The sequence below is a fragment of the Sprattus sprattus genome, assembly GCF_963457725.1.
Source record: "Sprattus sprattus genome assembly, chromosome: 2".
NCBI classification, from domain to species: domain Eukaryota; kingdom Metazoa; phylum Chordata; class Actinopteri; order Clupeiformes; family Clupeidae; genus Sprattus; species Sprattus sprattus.
The window spans coordinates 10,959,846-10,974,968 of record NC_137921.1 but is presented as its reverse complement, the minus strand read 5'-3'; the positions used below and the strand labels follow the sequence as shown (position 1 = coordinate 10,974,968).

At 39.7% G+C, this 15,123-nt stretch overlaps 2 protein-coding genes across 2 annotated transcripts; both read left to right on the top strand.

Annotated features, from left to right (window-relative positions):
- The first annotated feature begins 146 nt into the window (after nt 1-146).
- On the top strand, nt 147-3,795 carry hoxc10a (homeobox C10a). Its single transcript, XM_080832693.1, has 2 exons — nt 147-970; nt 2,793-3,795. The coding sequence occupies exons 1-2, from the start codon at nt 232-234 to the stop codon at nt 3,065-3,067; spliced, it is 1,014 nt and encodes a 337-aa protein (XP_080688819.1). The 5' UTR covers nt 147-231; the 3' UTR covers nt 3,068-3,795.
- Nucleotides 3,796-10,583: 6,788 nt separating this feature from the next.
- Nucleotides 10,584-13,868, top strand: hoxc9a (homeobox C9a). The gene is made up of 2 exons (XM_080860802.1): nt 10,584-11,768; nt 12,697-13,868. Exons 1-2 carry the CDS (start codon nt 11,201-11,203, stop codon nt 12,957-12,959), a joined length of 831 nt encoding a protein of 276 aa, XP_080716928.1. The 5' UTR covers nt 10,584-11,200; the 3' UTR covers nt 12,960-13,868.
- The last annotated feature ends 1,255 nt before the right edge of the window (nt 13,869-15,123 follow it).

Sequence of the window (15,123 nt, the reverse complement as noted above, 5' to 3'; positions counted from 1 at the left end):
GTGCGCTTAACAACTTGACCCCGCTGACGTAAGCCCAGTCTGGAGCATCAAGGCCACTTCCAGAAGCTCATTGGTCTGAAAATCACATGACAAGGTTCTCTGACATCTTTAATTATGTTGCTGATATTTTTGCCCCCCCAAAAGATGTCAGCGTCCTACTGTCCTTTTCCTTCTCGGAAAAAGCGAAACTGCTGGAAAACAAAAGGGTAAGCTAGTCCTGTTCATTCCAAAATGACATGTCCGAACAACGTGGCAGCTGGATCGTTTCTAATGGATTCGTTGGTCGGGGGTTCATCTCCATACAGAGGCGATGGATACTCCGCCAACTCTGGGATGTATTTGCAAACGACTGCAGACTATGGCTGTTCGATGATGCGAAATTTTGGTATTCTGAGCGCACCTCTATCGAAACGGGATGAGCTTCCGCCAACCAGTCTCTCATTGAGCGCGTACAACCACTCGCATTACCTGTCGCAGCGGGACGCCTGGGGAACGGGTGCAAAAACTTATAGGAATGGGCAACCTGTTGCCCAGCCTTTGCATCCTTGTTCCTTCACTACAAATACTGTAAAAGAAGAAGAAATCCCTTCTCTTTTTCAGGCTGGTACGGATACATCTAAAGTCTCAAACGTATCGTCGACGTATATACGACTGGGAGACAATGTCAGGCAGACGGATCAAAGCACGGTCGTAGCGCACGACTATTTCCGCGGAGGCCAAGTATATTCTACCCAGGGAGGGCAACAAGGCGGTGGGTTTGGAACAGATTTTTCCTCTGTGCCCAGAATAACATCGCCTGTTGAGACACCATGTTTAGAGGAGCCTGTCAAAAGAAACAAGTCCAAGCAGGGCACTGCTGATGGTGAAATGAAAGCTGAGGAGCATGATACCAACCCAGGGCAACCTAGCAAAGAGGAGAATGGCCCGAAGACCGACAGCGGTACAGATGAGTCAGACAATGAACTGAAAGGTGAATCTCTAAAACCCTTAATTACACAAAGTCGTTATCCCTATGGATTGACCAACACGCATCGTCTATGTATCTCTCTCCCTATATATATATATAAAATTTATATATAAAAACACACATGCAAACAAACACACACACACATGCCTTCCCAACCCCATGGCACAAACAAGCTAAATAAACACCGCAAACATAGACAGACACACAGATGTACCGACGTGCGCACATTATTTCAAACACAAAATCTGTTAACATTGGAATGTAAAGCAAGTAGAAGAAGTATAATCATATATATCAGCAGTGTAATCTCAAAGTAAATGGATCACTATGATTACCTCAGCTATGACAAGTCGGCTGAAATATTTTGTATCACGTTTTTACAGTGACAGCTAGACCTATATAGTGTCAATTACTTGGAGAATGGGTATGTGTTTACGGCACCCACTATATTAACACCTTTCCATAAAGACGGGGAGACACTTACTATTGAAATAAACACTCTCCCACCTGCCCAATATAACCCAAGCGCGCATTCTGGCACACAGGAATGCACACGTACTCGCTGGACCATTTGAATAGACACAAAACATAGTCTCGTGCCACTAGACCCATGGCAGTCATAAGATTTCATGCACAATATTACGCGCAAACAAAGACCATTCACATAACACACGTTTAGCTGTTGCACTGGCGTATACGTATATAATAGTGTTGTATTAGACCTATTTTTATTTCATCGAATTCTGAAGCTCAAATATGTTTGTACTTACAAATCATTTCCTTAATATAATCTTATGTATTAGATAGGTTGGCCTAATGTTGCTCCAAATAAATTGCCTGATAGTTCATATTTGTTTTATTATTTTATTATTTCTTTGACCACTTATTCGACAACATATGTCTATCCTATTACTCATACACGTTTTCAATTTATATTTGATTTATGTGTTTTAATAGTGAATGTGTGTGTTTATAAATATGTTTATGAACGAGTAAAAGACGCTAACCGTATTTTTTTTATACAGTATTAACACAATTTTAGCAAATATGAATGTGCGTGTATATGGGCTGAACGTGAAAACATTTCTTTTTTTTTCGTTTAACTGAAAGTCTATAGAAAGGCTAAAAGCTGGAGAGCTATGTTACAGCAGTACCATTTCAAAGCCCCATCATGCAAGATGAGTATGCAAGGCTATTTTCGTGTCGTATTGTTTCTTTCAGTTTTGGCTATTCGGGCGCTCATCTGTGCTAATAAAACCCTGCGCTTTTAAAAACGGATAAATACCTGCATATAATGATATTTATCATTCATTTTCCACCAATTTCACCAGTGATCATATACTGAATTTGACCTCATACTATACAATTCCAGAATAAGGTTGTGTTCACGCAAGTAAGTCGAGTAGGCCTGCATTGATTGATAACGACTTTTGCAGTGCTGCTAATACTTTGCAATAAATGCATGAAAAATATGTTCTGTTCTGTTACAGATGTATTTGTGTTATGGCATTTATACGTAGACTAAAGTAATTTCATTGCTTAACTGCAATGCTTATATTGAAAAGGAAATAGCTTGTATGATGAATACGGTTACGGAAATACTCCCTCTGCGCTTTTCACAACAGACAGTACGCGGCCTTCTGAATATTTCAAGTTTGGTCCAAGTGTTAAGCAACTGAATCTAAAGGAGCAGAAACAGCTCTTCTGTAGAATTAAACCCAATGAATAACAGACACTGAATTTAAAAAAATCTTATTTAAAAAAAAAAAAAAAAAACTGTGGATGGGCCTTACATAATTTGGTGTGTATATCTGTTTTCCTACAGATGAGGAGCGATTGGAGAAGACAACTGTGAATTGGCTCAAGGCAAAAAGTGGACGGAAGAAGAGATGCCCATATACAAAGTACCAGACACTCGAGCTTGAGAAGGAGTTCTTGTTCAACATGTACTTGACTCGAGAGCGCCGCCTGGAGATCAGCAAGAGTATCAACCTTACTGATAGACAGGTCAAGATATGGTTCCAAAATCGGAGGATGAAGCTGAAGAAGCTAAATAGGGAAAGCCGAGTTCGTGAGCTAACATGCTATAATTTCCATTAAATAGATGTACCTGCGCCCCACACACACACACACACACACACACACACACACACACACACACACCCTCTTTCTCTCTCTCTCACACACACACACACACACACACACACACACACACACACACACACACACACACACACACACACACACACACACACCCTCTTTCTCTCTCTCACACACACACACACACACACGCACACACACACACACACACACACACACACACACACACACACACACACACACACACACACTCTCTCTCTCTCTCTCTCGCCCTCAAACACACACACACACTTGTGAGCGCGTTCGAGCATGTGGATTATGACCAGATATTGAGAGACTAATATGCAGATGATGCATAACAATTCTGTTTTCTAAAGAGACCTTTACAGTGAATATCAGTTTTACATGGTCCTGTACAAAGCTTGATTAAGATAATGACCTCGTAATGTAAATAGCAACCGCGGTATGAAAACTGATTGGGCCGTGAAAGTAGACTTAACGCTTTTATAGTATAAAATGCCCTCAACATCTTGATCTAATGTCTTTTGAAAGCTCATTTGTTGTCAGTGTCGCATACAGTTTGCACGATGTATTCTGCATGTACATTGTTTTATTCTTATTGCATTTATCATTTGGTGACGAAAAGATAATATGATTCCTTTTAAAGGAACATTATAATAAACTAGGGGCTGGCCAATATAATGCAAAAACTGCCTTGATCTCCTTCCCCTGGTTGTCCTTTCTGACATCACTTTAGACAGAGAAAGAGGTGCAAGGAGAGAGTGAAGAAGAAAGAAGGGGGAGTGTGTCAGTTCTCTAATATAAGTGGGACACCATAACGTTGATTTAAATATTATCCAGGTGACCACTGTAAGTCAAGGTCATAAAATTGTAATGTCAGGACGGTCCTGCAAAGCGCTGGGGGTGGATTTTATGATCTGCAAATATAATGTGCTGCTGCAGTAAAGATGCATTAAAAGGTGAGTGGAGGAGGGCTTAATCCACATAGCCGAGACTGCGATGTGCTGGATTCACCGAAGCGGTCTGCGAACTCATCGCCTTAAGGAGCTAGCAGCCAGATAGTGGGAATAATGGAACACGTTTACATCAATGACCTAAGAAGGATGGCTAATGCAAGAAAAGACTCCAAGAAAATAAGTATGTTGACAAGATGGACAACGCCATACTGTCTTCGGCGATTCGTAAGGTAGGACACAGTATATCATTATTTACTCTGACGCTGTCGCGAAGACATGAGATGCCGTGGCAGCTGTTTCCAAACAGGTTTAACTGAGTCCTGATTTCATTGGTGCAGTGTTTTGGTTTGTAACCTTGCCAAATTCCCTTTGCATATGTCGCCGATGGGGTGGTTACTGCGCACCTCCAGTGTTGATATCTGACAATTTTGCAATACTTCTTCGTGCATTTAGCACACGTGCAGTAATTCTTGTTTTGATTAGTTTCACGTCAACGTGCAATCTACAAACTGTCTGGTTTTGTCATTTTAGCAGACATCCATTTAAAAGAATCCTCATTCCATAGGATTTTGACAGGTTGGACACTCCACCATGATAACTAGATTATTTTGTTGGTCTGTTTACTGGTTACCTAGTGTTTGGAAGTAGACAACAAAATATCACGTCACGTCTGAATTATGACAGATAGGAATTAAGCCAAGTGTTTAATAAAAACTATAATTCACCTAATATCAGCCAGCTATATTATCAAACCGTAAGGTTTATTCTGATTCTTACTTGTTTCTGGTGCGTTTGTTGTTTGTCCTCCCCACTGGATTACAAGTTACGCGCAGCTGATGCGTGGTTTAGGTAGTTTCATGTTGTTGGGATTGGCATCCTGGCTCGGCAACAAGAAACTGCCTTGATTACGTCAGTTCGTCTTCATCAAGGGCGACAATTGCCGTTAAATTACACCACTGAAATCCTCGCAAATGGCTTTGTAAATGAACTGCACAGTTACATCCGCGACAGGCTCCCTTCCCAGCTTTGGTCTCATTTATGTGGCTGGTTGTAAAATCAAGTAAGGTTCTCAGGGGAAGAATGGGTTGTAAACATTCAGGGATAAACTTCGACCGCACGAAACACTTGGGCCTCTCTTTTGGTTGCAAGTTGGACCATGGAAGTCGATGTTCTGACATGTCATGCATAGTTAGATAGATAGATAGATTTCAACAGGAACAGCAAATAAAATGTAATTGTACTCCAAATTGATGATACTGAAAGAACGTACTTGGATATACCTGAAGCCGAGTGAATCAACTCAACAGTCGTGTGAAGACCGGTCACGGTTAGTGAGATACGGACTTGAGACATAACCTTACATGTACCTCTTACGCTATGGTTGTGTATTGATTTTGATGGTTTATTTTAAGTGGATTTCTTAGCTGGTTGATGTTGGTGACTGTTGATACTGGTATGTGTGTGTATGTAAGCGCGCGCATCATTTGAGTTTGTAACGCTGATAAAAATGATGGCAAATGTTTTTTAATAAGAATATATATAACAACATATTACAAAGCATGTCATGTGGCTCTCTGTATTAACTCTTGTCGAGAAGGTCTATTTTAATAAGTACATAATACCAGTTTGAACTATCACAAATGAAAGTTGTACGGTGTTTCTGAATTGTAGATTAAACTTAGGCAAAACCTAAACTTGTCAAAATGTGTAGCATTTCATGATACACGACACGTCCTCTAAAATGTGCATGCAGTACTTCATTTATTAACAATATTTAATTTGAAGACATTAGAAGTCATTTTCATTTGATGCTTGGGTCAGTCAAGTGTCTTCAGTGGCATTGTGCTGGAAATACTTTCTTGTTGTCCAAACACATCCTCCCCCCTTCCCTTGCCCTCCGCTCAGCTGTTTGAGACGTTAGGAGACAGTCTGGAATCCAAAGTCATTTTCATTCAGCTGAGTGAATGACTTCTCCTTTGGAATGCGTCAGCAACAAAGAGTTTACAGCACGTGAGATAGCCCCCACAGGACACGGATACCTCCACTGCGGATACAGCGGCAATTTGCGAAGAATAGACTGCAATTTAGTGCAGGTCGGGATGTGCAGGCCTACTTTGAGCAGACACTATACAGACACTGTTGTCCATGGTCTCTGCGCAGAATTATAATGGTGTAATATTGGTCGGACAGACTGATCAGCCATACGATAAGTAGGCTATATAGCAGGTTATCCTAATGTAGAGTTCAGCCGAGAGCGTGCGAAAAAGTAAGAAAGAAATATTAAAAGCCAGCATGATTTTCAGATTGTAACAGGGTGATAATATCTTTTTTATATATTATATGCATAGTACACACACACAAACACACGAGTCAGAGGACTGTTGGTGTGAAGGCCGACTTGTAACTTGTGAGAAAAAGTCCCAAATGGATACTGATGCGCAGAAGTCATTCTCTAAGGAGTTCAGAAATGGATGCAAATGGTTCGATATATAAAGACTGTCCTATCTTACTGTTCACGCTGTAGTGTTGCCAAAGTCTTGCTGTTCTCGCGGTCCTGGGTTCTCATTGTTTTGAAGAACTCAGGCCTGTTTCGGGGACAATGTTGCAATAGAATATAAACATACTTAACACTGGAATAGTATAGTGGAGTGACATGTTCGTTCGTGGGCAGGCTACATAATACACCAGATAATAAAATACAGATCTCCTCACAAAATACAGATCTCATCACAAACTCTTGTAGTGGTGCTTATCTGGGATGTGGTCATGCATTTGGATTGGAAGTCAAAAATAAATTCCCAACTAATACATATTACCTGCATATGGGCGCAACTTTGAGCGTGTAACAAACCTTGGCGTGTAACAAACGACTGTTTTAGTGAAGTTTAGGGTGTATAGACTATAGGCAAATAAGATCGTTTGTGTATACATGTATAATTACAAAATGAAAAGACACGCACATATAGAACACACACCTATTCATTGTATTACATATCACAGCACTCTTCATCAACATTGCCGGAAATGCTACATCAGCCGCATAGTAGTTCACAACACTTGATTAAATTAAATGACAAAAGTAGTTGCTGGTGCAGCTTTATTTGTACAAATATATTCAGTGGGTTACAATACAGGCCTATATCATGTTGTTTTTTCTGTTTATTTTAGTTGTCAATCTTTTATTGATTAGACCAATTGAAGAGTAGGCTATGCGCAAATCAAACGTTATATTGGCCTGGGCTGCGTTTCCTGAAGCTTGTTGTTTATGTTCTTTCTAATAAGGATCACCTGCACCCCAATCTGAGTCACGCTCTTCATACTCATCTCACGCATGCTCAAACCCTTAATAATCGATTCCAGAAACATGGATTCACCCTCTTGAGGTATCCGTAGGAAGATCTTAGGGAACTCTTAAGACATGAACAACTCGGTATACCTGCCCCTAAAGGTATACCTATTGTAAAACGCTGAGAGACACTGTTACTGGGAAACCCACCCCATGCAAAACTATTTGTCTTGGCATAGCAAAAAGAGAAAATAAATAATGACCGCGTATGTAAGCACTACAATTTTTTTTCCTCAATCACATTTTGGTAGGTGCAGTATAGCCTACATGTACATATTTGAATCCTGCAAAATTACACACACATCTCATAGTAAATATGTCCCATTGAAACCATATCTAAAACGTGTTTCCATATAAAACTATGAAGAGATGAATACAGTTATCTCAGTACGCCAAGAAACATTGCGATCAGGTTGTATGTGCTGCTGTATTGCCCGAGGAGCTACACTGATGAGGGAATCGTAGCCTCTCCACTTCGTGCCCAGGGTGCAAAACATCACCAGCCAAAGAGATAACCCTTGATTGAAAACATGCCGTCCAGACCACAGAATCAAATTGCACGACTTGCTACACAAGCAAAGAGACCATATTAAAAATGTGACATGCTAGAGCAAATACTGATGCACTATTTCAGTAGGTCTACTGATGATCTTATTTTAGTAGTTTCCGGGAGGAGAGGCCCATCGCATTTTTAAGGGGAGAGAAATTAATCAAAACCCATGACAACCATTAGACACCATAGGCTGCTATTTTGGTCATCCCTGTATTACTACAATTAGAGAAAACTGTCCCTATACTGTAGGCTATGAATGCCCCTACAGATTGTGTGATTCGGACCGCATCACGCCCATGGATCAGTATGCCACTCAGAGACTGCTCTTTCCTTTCGTATAGCCCGTAAAGTTAAAGCCACTCTGATATTAGCAGACTATTTCAAATTTAAATGTTAAGATCGTGTAGTGGATTTAAATGCTGATGATGCGATATTATGTTTTATTTTGTGTGCACAAACTTGATGAATAGTCTATATGTTTTGTGTGACTTATGCTAGTCAGATTTTTATTTGGTTGAAAAACAAAGACAACTGAGCTTTAATTTGTATTATTTATTATATTTTTGGGACAAAACATCAAAATATGATCAGACATCAAAATGAAAATCAGTGGATGAAAAAAAAAATGCGGCAAAGAATTTTTTGTGTGTCACGCAATTTAAATAGATGACCGGGTCTTAAGAATGAAGAATTTAATTAGACTGCATCAACGTAACATTAGGACAAAATTCCCATATATTTTATGCAAATTGAGCTATAATAGGCCTTACCACATTGAATACGTGGGTGTGGTTATAATGGTGTTTACTTGTAAACAACAGGACAGACAAAACAGGTTAAATAATGATTGAGTTATTTATACTAACCTTTTAAACAACTGGTAATTTTAATGTTTCAGAGATTTCACAAATAGGCTAAATTAAAGTATGAATAAATATAAAATGATAAAGAAAGAAAGAAAGAAAATCGAGGTGCAAAAGAAAGACTTCCAAATCCAGGTTTCTGGCAGCTGCCACTGTTAGGTCTAGACAAATGGAAATAGGCACTGGTGCTAATTATGGTTTATCGTCATATCAGTTGCACAAGTATTTGAGATCAAGGTAATGTGACATAGGGCCTACGTTGTTCTGAAACAAACAAACAAACAAACAAATACATTTTGATATTTGTGGGCAAATAAACTACAACGTACATACGTGCGTTTTGCATGTAGCCTACGCTGTACGTGCATTACATATATACAATTTAGAAATACGTGCATTCTATGGTTCCAGTTTCACAAGTACCATGGCATTGCAAATGTAGTCTTTTTAGAATTCCCGCCATATATATATATATATATATAAATTAAACAAGAAGAAATCAGAGAATCGCTAAACACAATTCCTAATCCATATCAACATCATCTATCAGAAGGATCAGTATTAGTATGGGTAAAAAAAATATTTTATGCGTCTATAGCCAAGGGTACTATTGCTACTGCCCGTATGCCTACTACAACTACAAATAATAATAATTATAATAATAACAACAATAATAATATTAATATAGGTGCAGCAAAACATAAAAAGAGGAATGAGACAAGTACATTATTTTAAGTTCGAATATGTTCAAATAGGGATTGCTTTTGATGAGAGGTTTTGGGGGAAAGCCTGACCTCATGTGGACGTCTCGATATTGGGCCTAACGCTGACAATGACAGCAGACAGATATTCACTGGTTTATACAATGCCAAGCGTCAATATCACATCCTCGAATTGCAGACCACGAACTCAACACCCGTTGTCAGTATGCTGAGGAGGGCAGATACTTTCTGTAAGTGTAGGTCAGTCTACCAATTTAAAAAGTATTGAGCTTCACGTTTATCTACCCTACCATTAGTAACCCCATAGCCTACTTCACAGTAACCAATTCAAAGGTGGACTCATTTAGATGTGTCAGCATTTGTTTCTCTGATTAGAATAGGTTATGATTTTCGTTGTATTATTATAGGTAAAACAGTTCTTTTTAATCAAGCACACCATCGCTGAGGCTATACGAGACAGCCGATGATGTAAATTTGCTGTTGGCCTACCACATGCGAATAATAAATCCGATTGCAATTTACCACGTCAGTCACACGGTTAAGAAAGCAGCAAATACAAAAATATTAAATTATCAATTATAGGATATTTTATAACTTAAGATTTAACGGGTGTGCAGTGTTATCGGGAGATGAAATTCTGCGCCGTGTTTAATTAGGCTACGCAGGAACTACTTTTAGAAATGTCTCATAGCAGAAGCTACAATTTGTGCATGGCGACGTGAATAATAAGGATTATGGACATCTCAACCTCGTTGAAACTGCCCTTTCTTCTGTCACTATTTCTCCCCTGTCCACAAGTTGGTTTCTTCTACATCACTGTTTGATGGGACTTGTTTCACAAGCCTCGTGTTGGTTTTATGCTATACTGGGAACTCAACTGCAGTTTTATTAACGACACGTTTATGAACAATCAAATGGTCCTCGTAAAAATTTATTGAAGGACATAAAAACATGCACGGCCACTTGCCGAATATAGCTGCTGCAGTGGATACGTCTGTAAGGATGTTAGTATTCCCACCTCAGCCTCCTTGTGGTTACAAGGGATGTCCTGCTTGTGTTTATTTGTGACATGGAAACTATAATTTCAGTGTGTTAAAGACTCACTGCAACTAAACAGACCAGGCGTTTGGGGTCTGTGAAAGCGCAGGGATTGCCCTCATATAAAGGAGAATCAGACACACTATAAACGTCAGTCAGGGACAAAAAGAACACATTCGGAGTCAAATAGTGGGTTTTGAAATATAACATAGAGTGTTATTGAAGTCCTGACGCACGCAGCGCTTCCCACAGATGTAGGGAAAGATTCGACAAAGATTGATTACACCAACAAATAGTGCCTTTACAAGATCGTAAACGTACCTCGTACAGCGACACAGCTTCACAAATATATTGTGCACATGAGAGAAGTTAAACCAAAAAGGCTTACAGTTATTTTCATCATGAAGTCCCTTAAAGAAACATCTCAAAATCGCCATACTGCCATCCCGTAGTGCATTGCTATCCCAGGACAAGTCGCGCATTGATCCACTGTGCATTTTTTTGTGGGGGTAAATATAATCACGTGTTGCAGAGTCAACCAATAGACGATGGAGAAGCTTTGAGAAATAATTACCTGCCTTGATTGTTCTATGGGTAGATAAAAAAGTACACATACAGCCCATATAATAATCGGATGCATGTAAAACGGAGGGGAAGGATCATGTCGACATCGGGTCCCATAACTAATTATTATGTGGATTCTTTGATAAACCATGAAAACGAGGATGTATTGTCGACTCGCTTTTCCTCTGCTGGTCCGCTTTCCTCCGGACCCCGTTCGACAACCCTGGTGCCGGAGTGTGGAGACTACCCTTCCTGCAGCTTTGCCCCGAAACCACCCGTCTTTACTACCACTTGGGCCCCTGTTCACTCTCAGTCGTCAGTGGTTTACCACCCATACAGTCACCAACCTCATTTAGGAACGGACTCGAGATACGTGCGCTCATGGCTGGAACCGATTCCCGGTGCCGTATCTTTTCCTGGCTATGCAGCTAACAGTCGGCATTATGGGTTGAAGCCCGATGCCTTTCAAGAGCATAGAACCGGAGACGTTTTGACCACCAGCGGACGCACCTTCTCGGATTATCTGTACTGCTCCCCAGCAGACATCCGAGAGAAAACGCAGCAAACCCACCCATCGCCCGAGACAGAGATTGTTTCTTCTGCAAAAGAAAAAGACGAGAAACCAGAATTAGACCCGAGTAAGTTGAACCTATTTTCATTCATAATGGGGAGTTATAAGAGTGCTAGTGTGTGTCTCTCCTGGAGATTTGCCTCTGACTCCCAATTTCACAATATATTTCATTAGTCCCTCTGTTGTAAACTGAATCACCATATAATCACATATAGAGTTGTAAATCGTCTAGTAGCCCTGGAAGAGTTCATGACGTGGTGGCGAGTGAGACTTTCAAAGAAACAAAACGCTCATCACCCTGTTCCAACGCTAGCATTGCTAAAATATTGTATGCTAATGTCAATTGCCGTGGCAATAAGCGCAGCCTATATTTTACATATACTTTATTAAGGGCTCACATCCTCATTTTTATGTATTTGTCTGCTTAATTTCGGGGTATTGACCACATTTGTGGTGCATGCATTTCCACTTCTTTCACAATCCGTTTTAAGGGTATGACTAATGCTATAGCCTAATAAACATAAAATCAATAATTATGGCATATGTATTTGAGTCCTTTCTAACTGATCAGGCTTTTATGACAGCTATGAATGGTTTGTAAGAAGTATAATAAACAAGGACTTCACTTCAAGTAACAACTTGTGGAGTGTTCCTGAGCTGACTGAGCACCGCGACTGAAGAACTATAAAGACTGGAAACCACAAGGCGTTTTAGTTCTTTATGGGCCTATAAAGCGAATAGGTGCATTCACTTGGCCTGCTTTATGGCGCCTTTTCACTGTACTAAGCATTTTTAGCACGGAAATCAGATCTGATAGTTTGCTTTAATTATTGGAGGGCTCTGCCCTCAGCCGAGGGCCTTTGTTAAAGGGCAAGTGCGCAGACAGTTCAGCAGGTTTACTCAGCTGTAAAGTCAAAATAATTTTCTTTGACAACCAAGAGCTTAAACATGGCCTATTAATCTCTCTCTCTCTTTTTTTCTCATTTATTTCACAGATAACCCAGTGGCCAATTGGATCCACGCGCGATCCACGAGGAAAAAAAGATGCCCATACTCCAAATATCAAACCTTGGAACTTGAAAAAGAATTTCTGTTCAATATGTATCTTACCAGAGACCGACGCTACGAAGTTGCCAGAGTCCTTAACCTAACAGAAAGACAGGTTAAAATCTGGTTTCAGAATCGACGGATGAAAATGAAAAAAATGAACAAGGAGAGAACAGACAGGAACGCTGCCCAAACGCCAACTGAGAAATAAAACGCTACCAGAGTGTGCAGTCTCAACAAACACCACACACCAAGAGGAACTGTAGCAGAAAATGTCTTATGCAGTAAACCGTTGTATTCATTCCTGTTAAAAGTGAAACAGACTCTTTTAGTATATTTGATTGTTTATGTCTTTGGAGCAAGAATTTGGCGCATATTAAATACAGAGGTGAAACACTGCTTGCTTAAGCTAGAGGAAACCCTTTTAGTCATGGAGGCATGGAAGCCTAAAAACAGGCCTAACGAAACATGCCGGTGGAAAAGCTGCCTCGAAGGAAAAGCAAGAAAATACTTGAACTGCCGTGTCTTTTTCATTTAGTAATTTATACATTTCACAAGATAATATCTCTTCTTGTTATGTTTGTTTGGCAGGTGGATGAGTGAGATATTTTGTACAGAAAAATATAATGTCTTTCGTCCGAATACCCCATGTGCTAATGTCTTAGTGGTGCTGTAGATTTTCGATGTACCCAGTCGTGGATTTTGAATAGTTTTGTTGTAAAGTTTAGTTTCCCTCTCTAATGATCTGTTCAAATATATATTGTCAACTCTCAAATATCTGACTGTTTGTGATTCATATTTTGGTAGGATTGTTAAGTCTGGCTAAAGGCCGGATTTCAGACGGTGACCCATGCTTTATCTCTGGGTAGATACCACTGGGAAAGATTAGGCCTATTAAAATTAATATAGAAAAAGCCACCGAAGACAAACGCATGAAGGCAAATAGACCTATACGGCCTATTTAAGAGTTGAATACAATTATGCATCGTAGGGTATCATATGATAGCCTACGGTAGCCTACTCCTACATCCTACTCCTACACTCCTACAACTTAATTAAATCATAATTAAATCATTGGCCTACCATTTCACCTGATTTTTTCCAATATCCAATTCCCAAACAATCCTATGGTTCTGCAAAATACATACAGAAAGTTAACAGGTTAACATTTTGAGTAGCCGAACTTTATGTAGACCTACATGTTTAGGCCACAGGCTGACCAAGCATAATATAGCCTACCTCCAGAAACGACGGCGCTGTAGAATCTAGTAAATGAAAATGACAGAAAGGTATAGCTTTTTTAATCTCAAATTTTACAACCGTCTTTTTCGAATTCTAATCTGATTTGGTGATTAATTGGCCCTTTTAAACAAAACAAAGTAGGCCTACGCGATCATGTTTGAAGCAACAAGACTGTATCACAACTTTCAGCAGTAGGCATCATGACACACAGATATCGCAGACATTTAAAAAAATGTGTCCTGGATATCAGACCGTTTCTCTCTGTATGGTCACAGAGCAAAAATGAAGTATAGGCTATCAATCACATTAAAAAAGTAAATAAAACCTTGAAAATGATTACTACAGTGTATGAACATCCTTATCCATGCTCTGGATAATTATAGCCTATCTAATTAGGCTATTCCACGTAGGTCAGCAGATGGGACCATGGTTTCTGTTTTTCTTTTAATATAAATGCTTTCTAGTATTATTTTACGTTTTGTCTAGATACCATAATTCTCTGCGTCTGACGTTTGTTTCGTGACATCGGGTGAAATTGCCGTTTTGTAGTGGCTAACAATACGAACAGGATGCTGAAATTTCAAAGACTAATCCAGAGCATTTCCGCAAAGAACAAAAAAATCCTCGTTTTACAGTCTTGCGTTGTTTGTCTCAAATGCAGACGAACAAAGCAAACCCGGCGAACTGGCTAGACGTCTGGGCTAAATTACTTTATGGTTATAAGGGACACTGATGGTGGATCCGTTCAAAGGAGGCTTTGGGTGCCATTAGAAAATTAAGCCTGCTGGCAATAACATGCGTTTCCCCACACCTCTGGGCGAGAAAGACTATCATTGTAAAACAAAAAAGAAAAGGAACAGCAATCTGTTTTTTAGCCAAATCAGCACTTCGTCCTGTTTAATGTATAAGATACAATGTCCTCTGTAGGATTATCATGCACTGTATCTTCTACATAAAAGAAATTAGTATTTTTCACAGTCATTGTAGAGCTACTGTTATGCGTTTTCAAAGCTGTTACTGCGCCGACAACAAAAAATAAGCAAATATCTCTAGACTATCTTGCCATTTTTGTGTGGATTAATGTAATGTAGGTAACCCAACTGAACGCTAGATGACGCTGTTGACTGAAAATT

Excerpts from the sequence above, each read along its gene's own strand:
- hoxc10a (XM_080832693.1), top strand. The coding sequence starts at position 232 with ATGACATGTCCGAACAACGTGGCAGCTGGATCGTTTCTAATGGATTCG. Across the intron at positions 971-2,792 it reads GTCAGACAATGAACTGAAAG|ATGAGGAGCGATTGGAGAAG; the intron begins GTGAATCTCTAA and ends GTTTTCCTACAG.
- hoxc9a (XM_080860802.1), top strand. The coding sequence starts at position 11,201 with ATGCATGTAAAACGGAGGGGAAGGATCATGTCGACATCGGGTCCCATA. Across the intron at positions 11,769-12,696 it reads GAAACCAGAATTAGACCCGA|ATAACCCAGTGGCCAATTGG; the intron begins GTAAGTTGAACC and ends TTTATTTCACAG.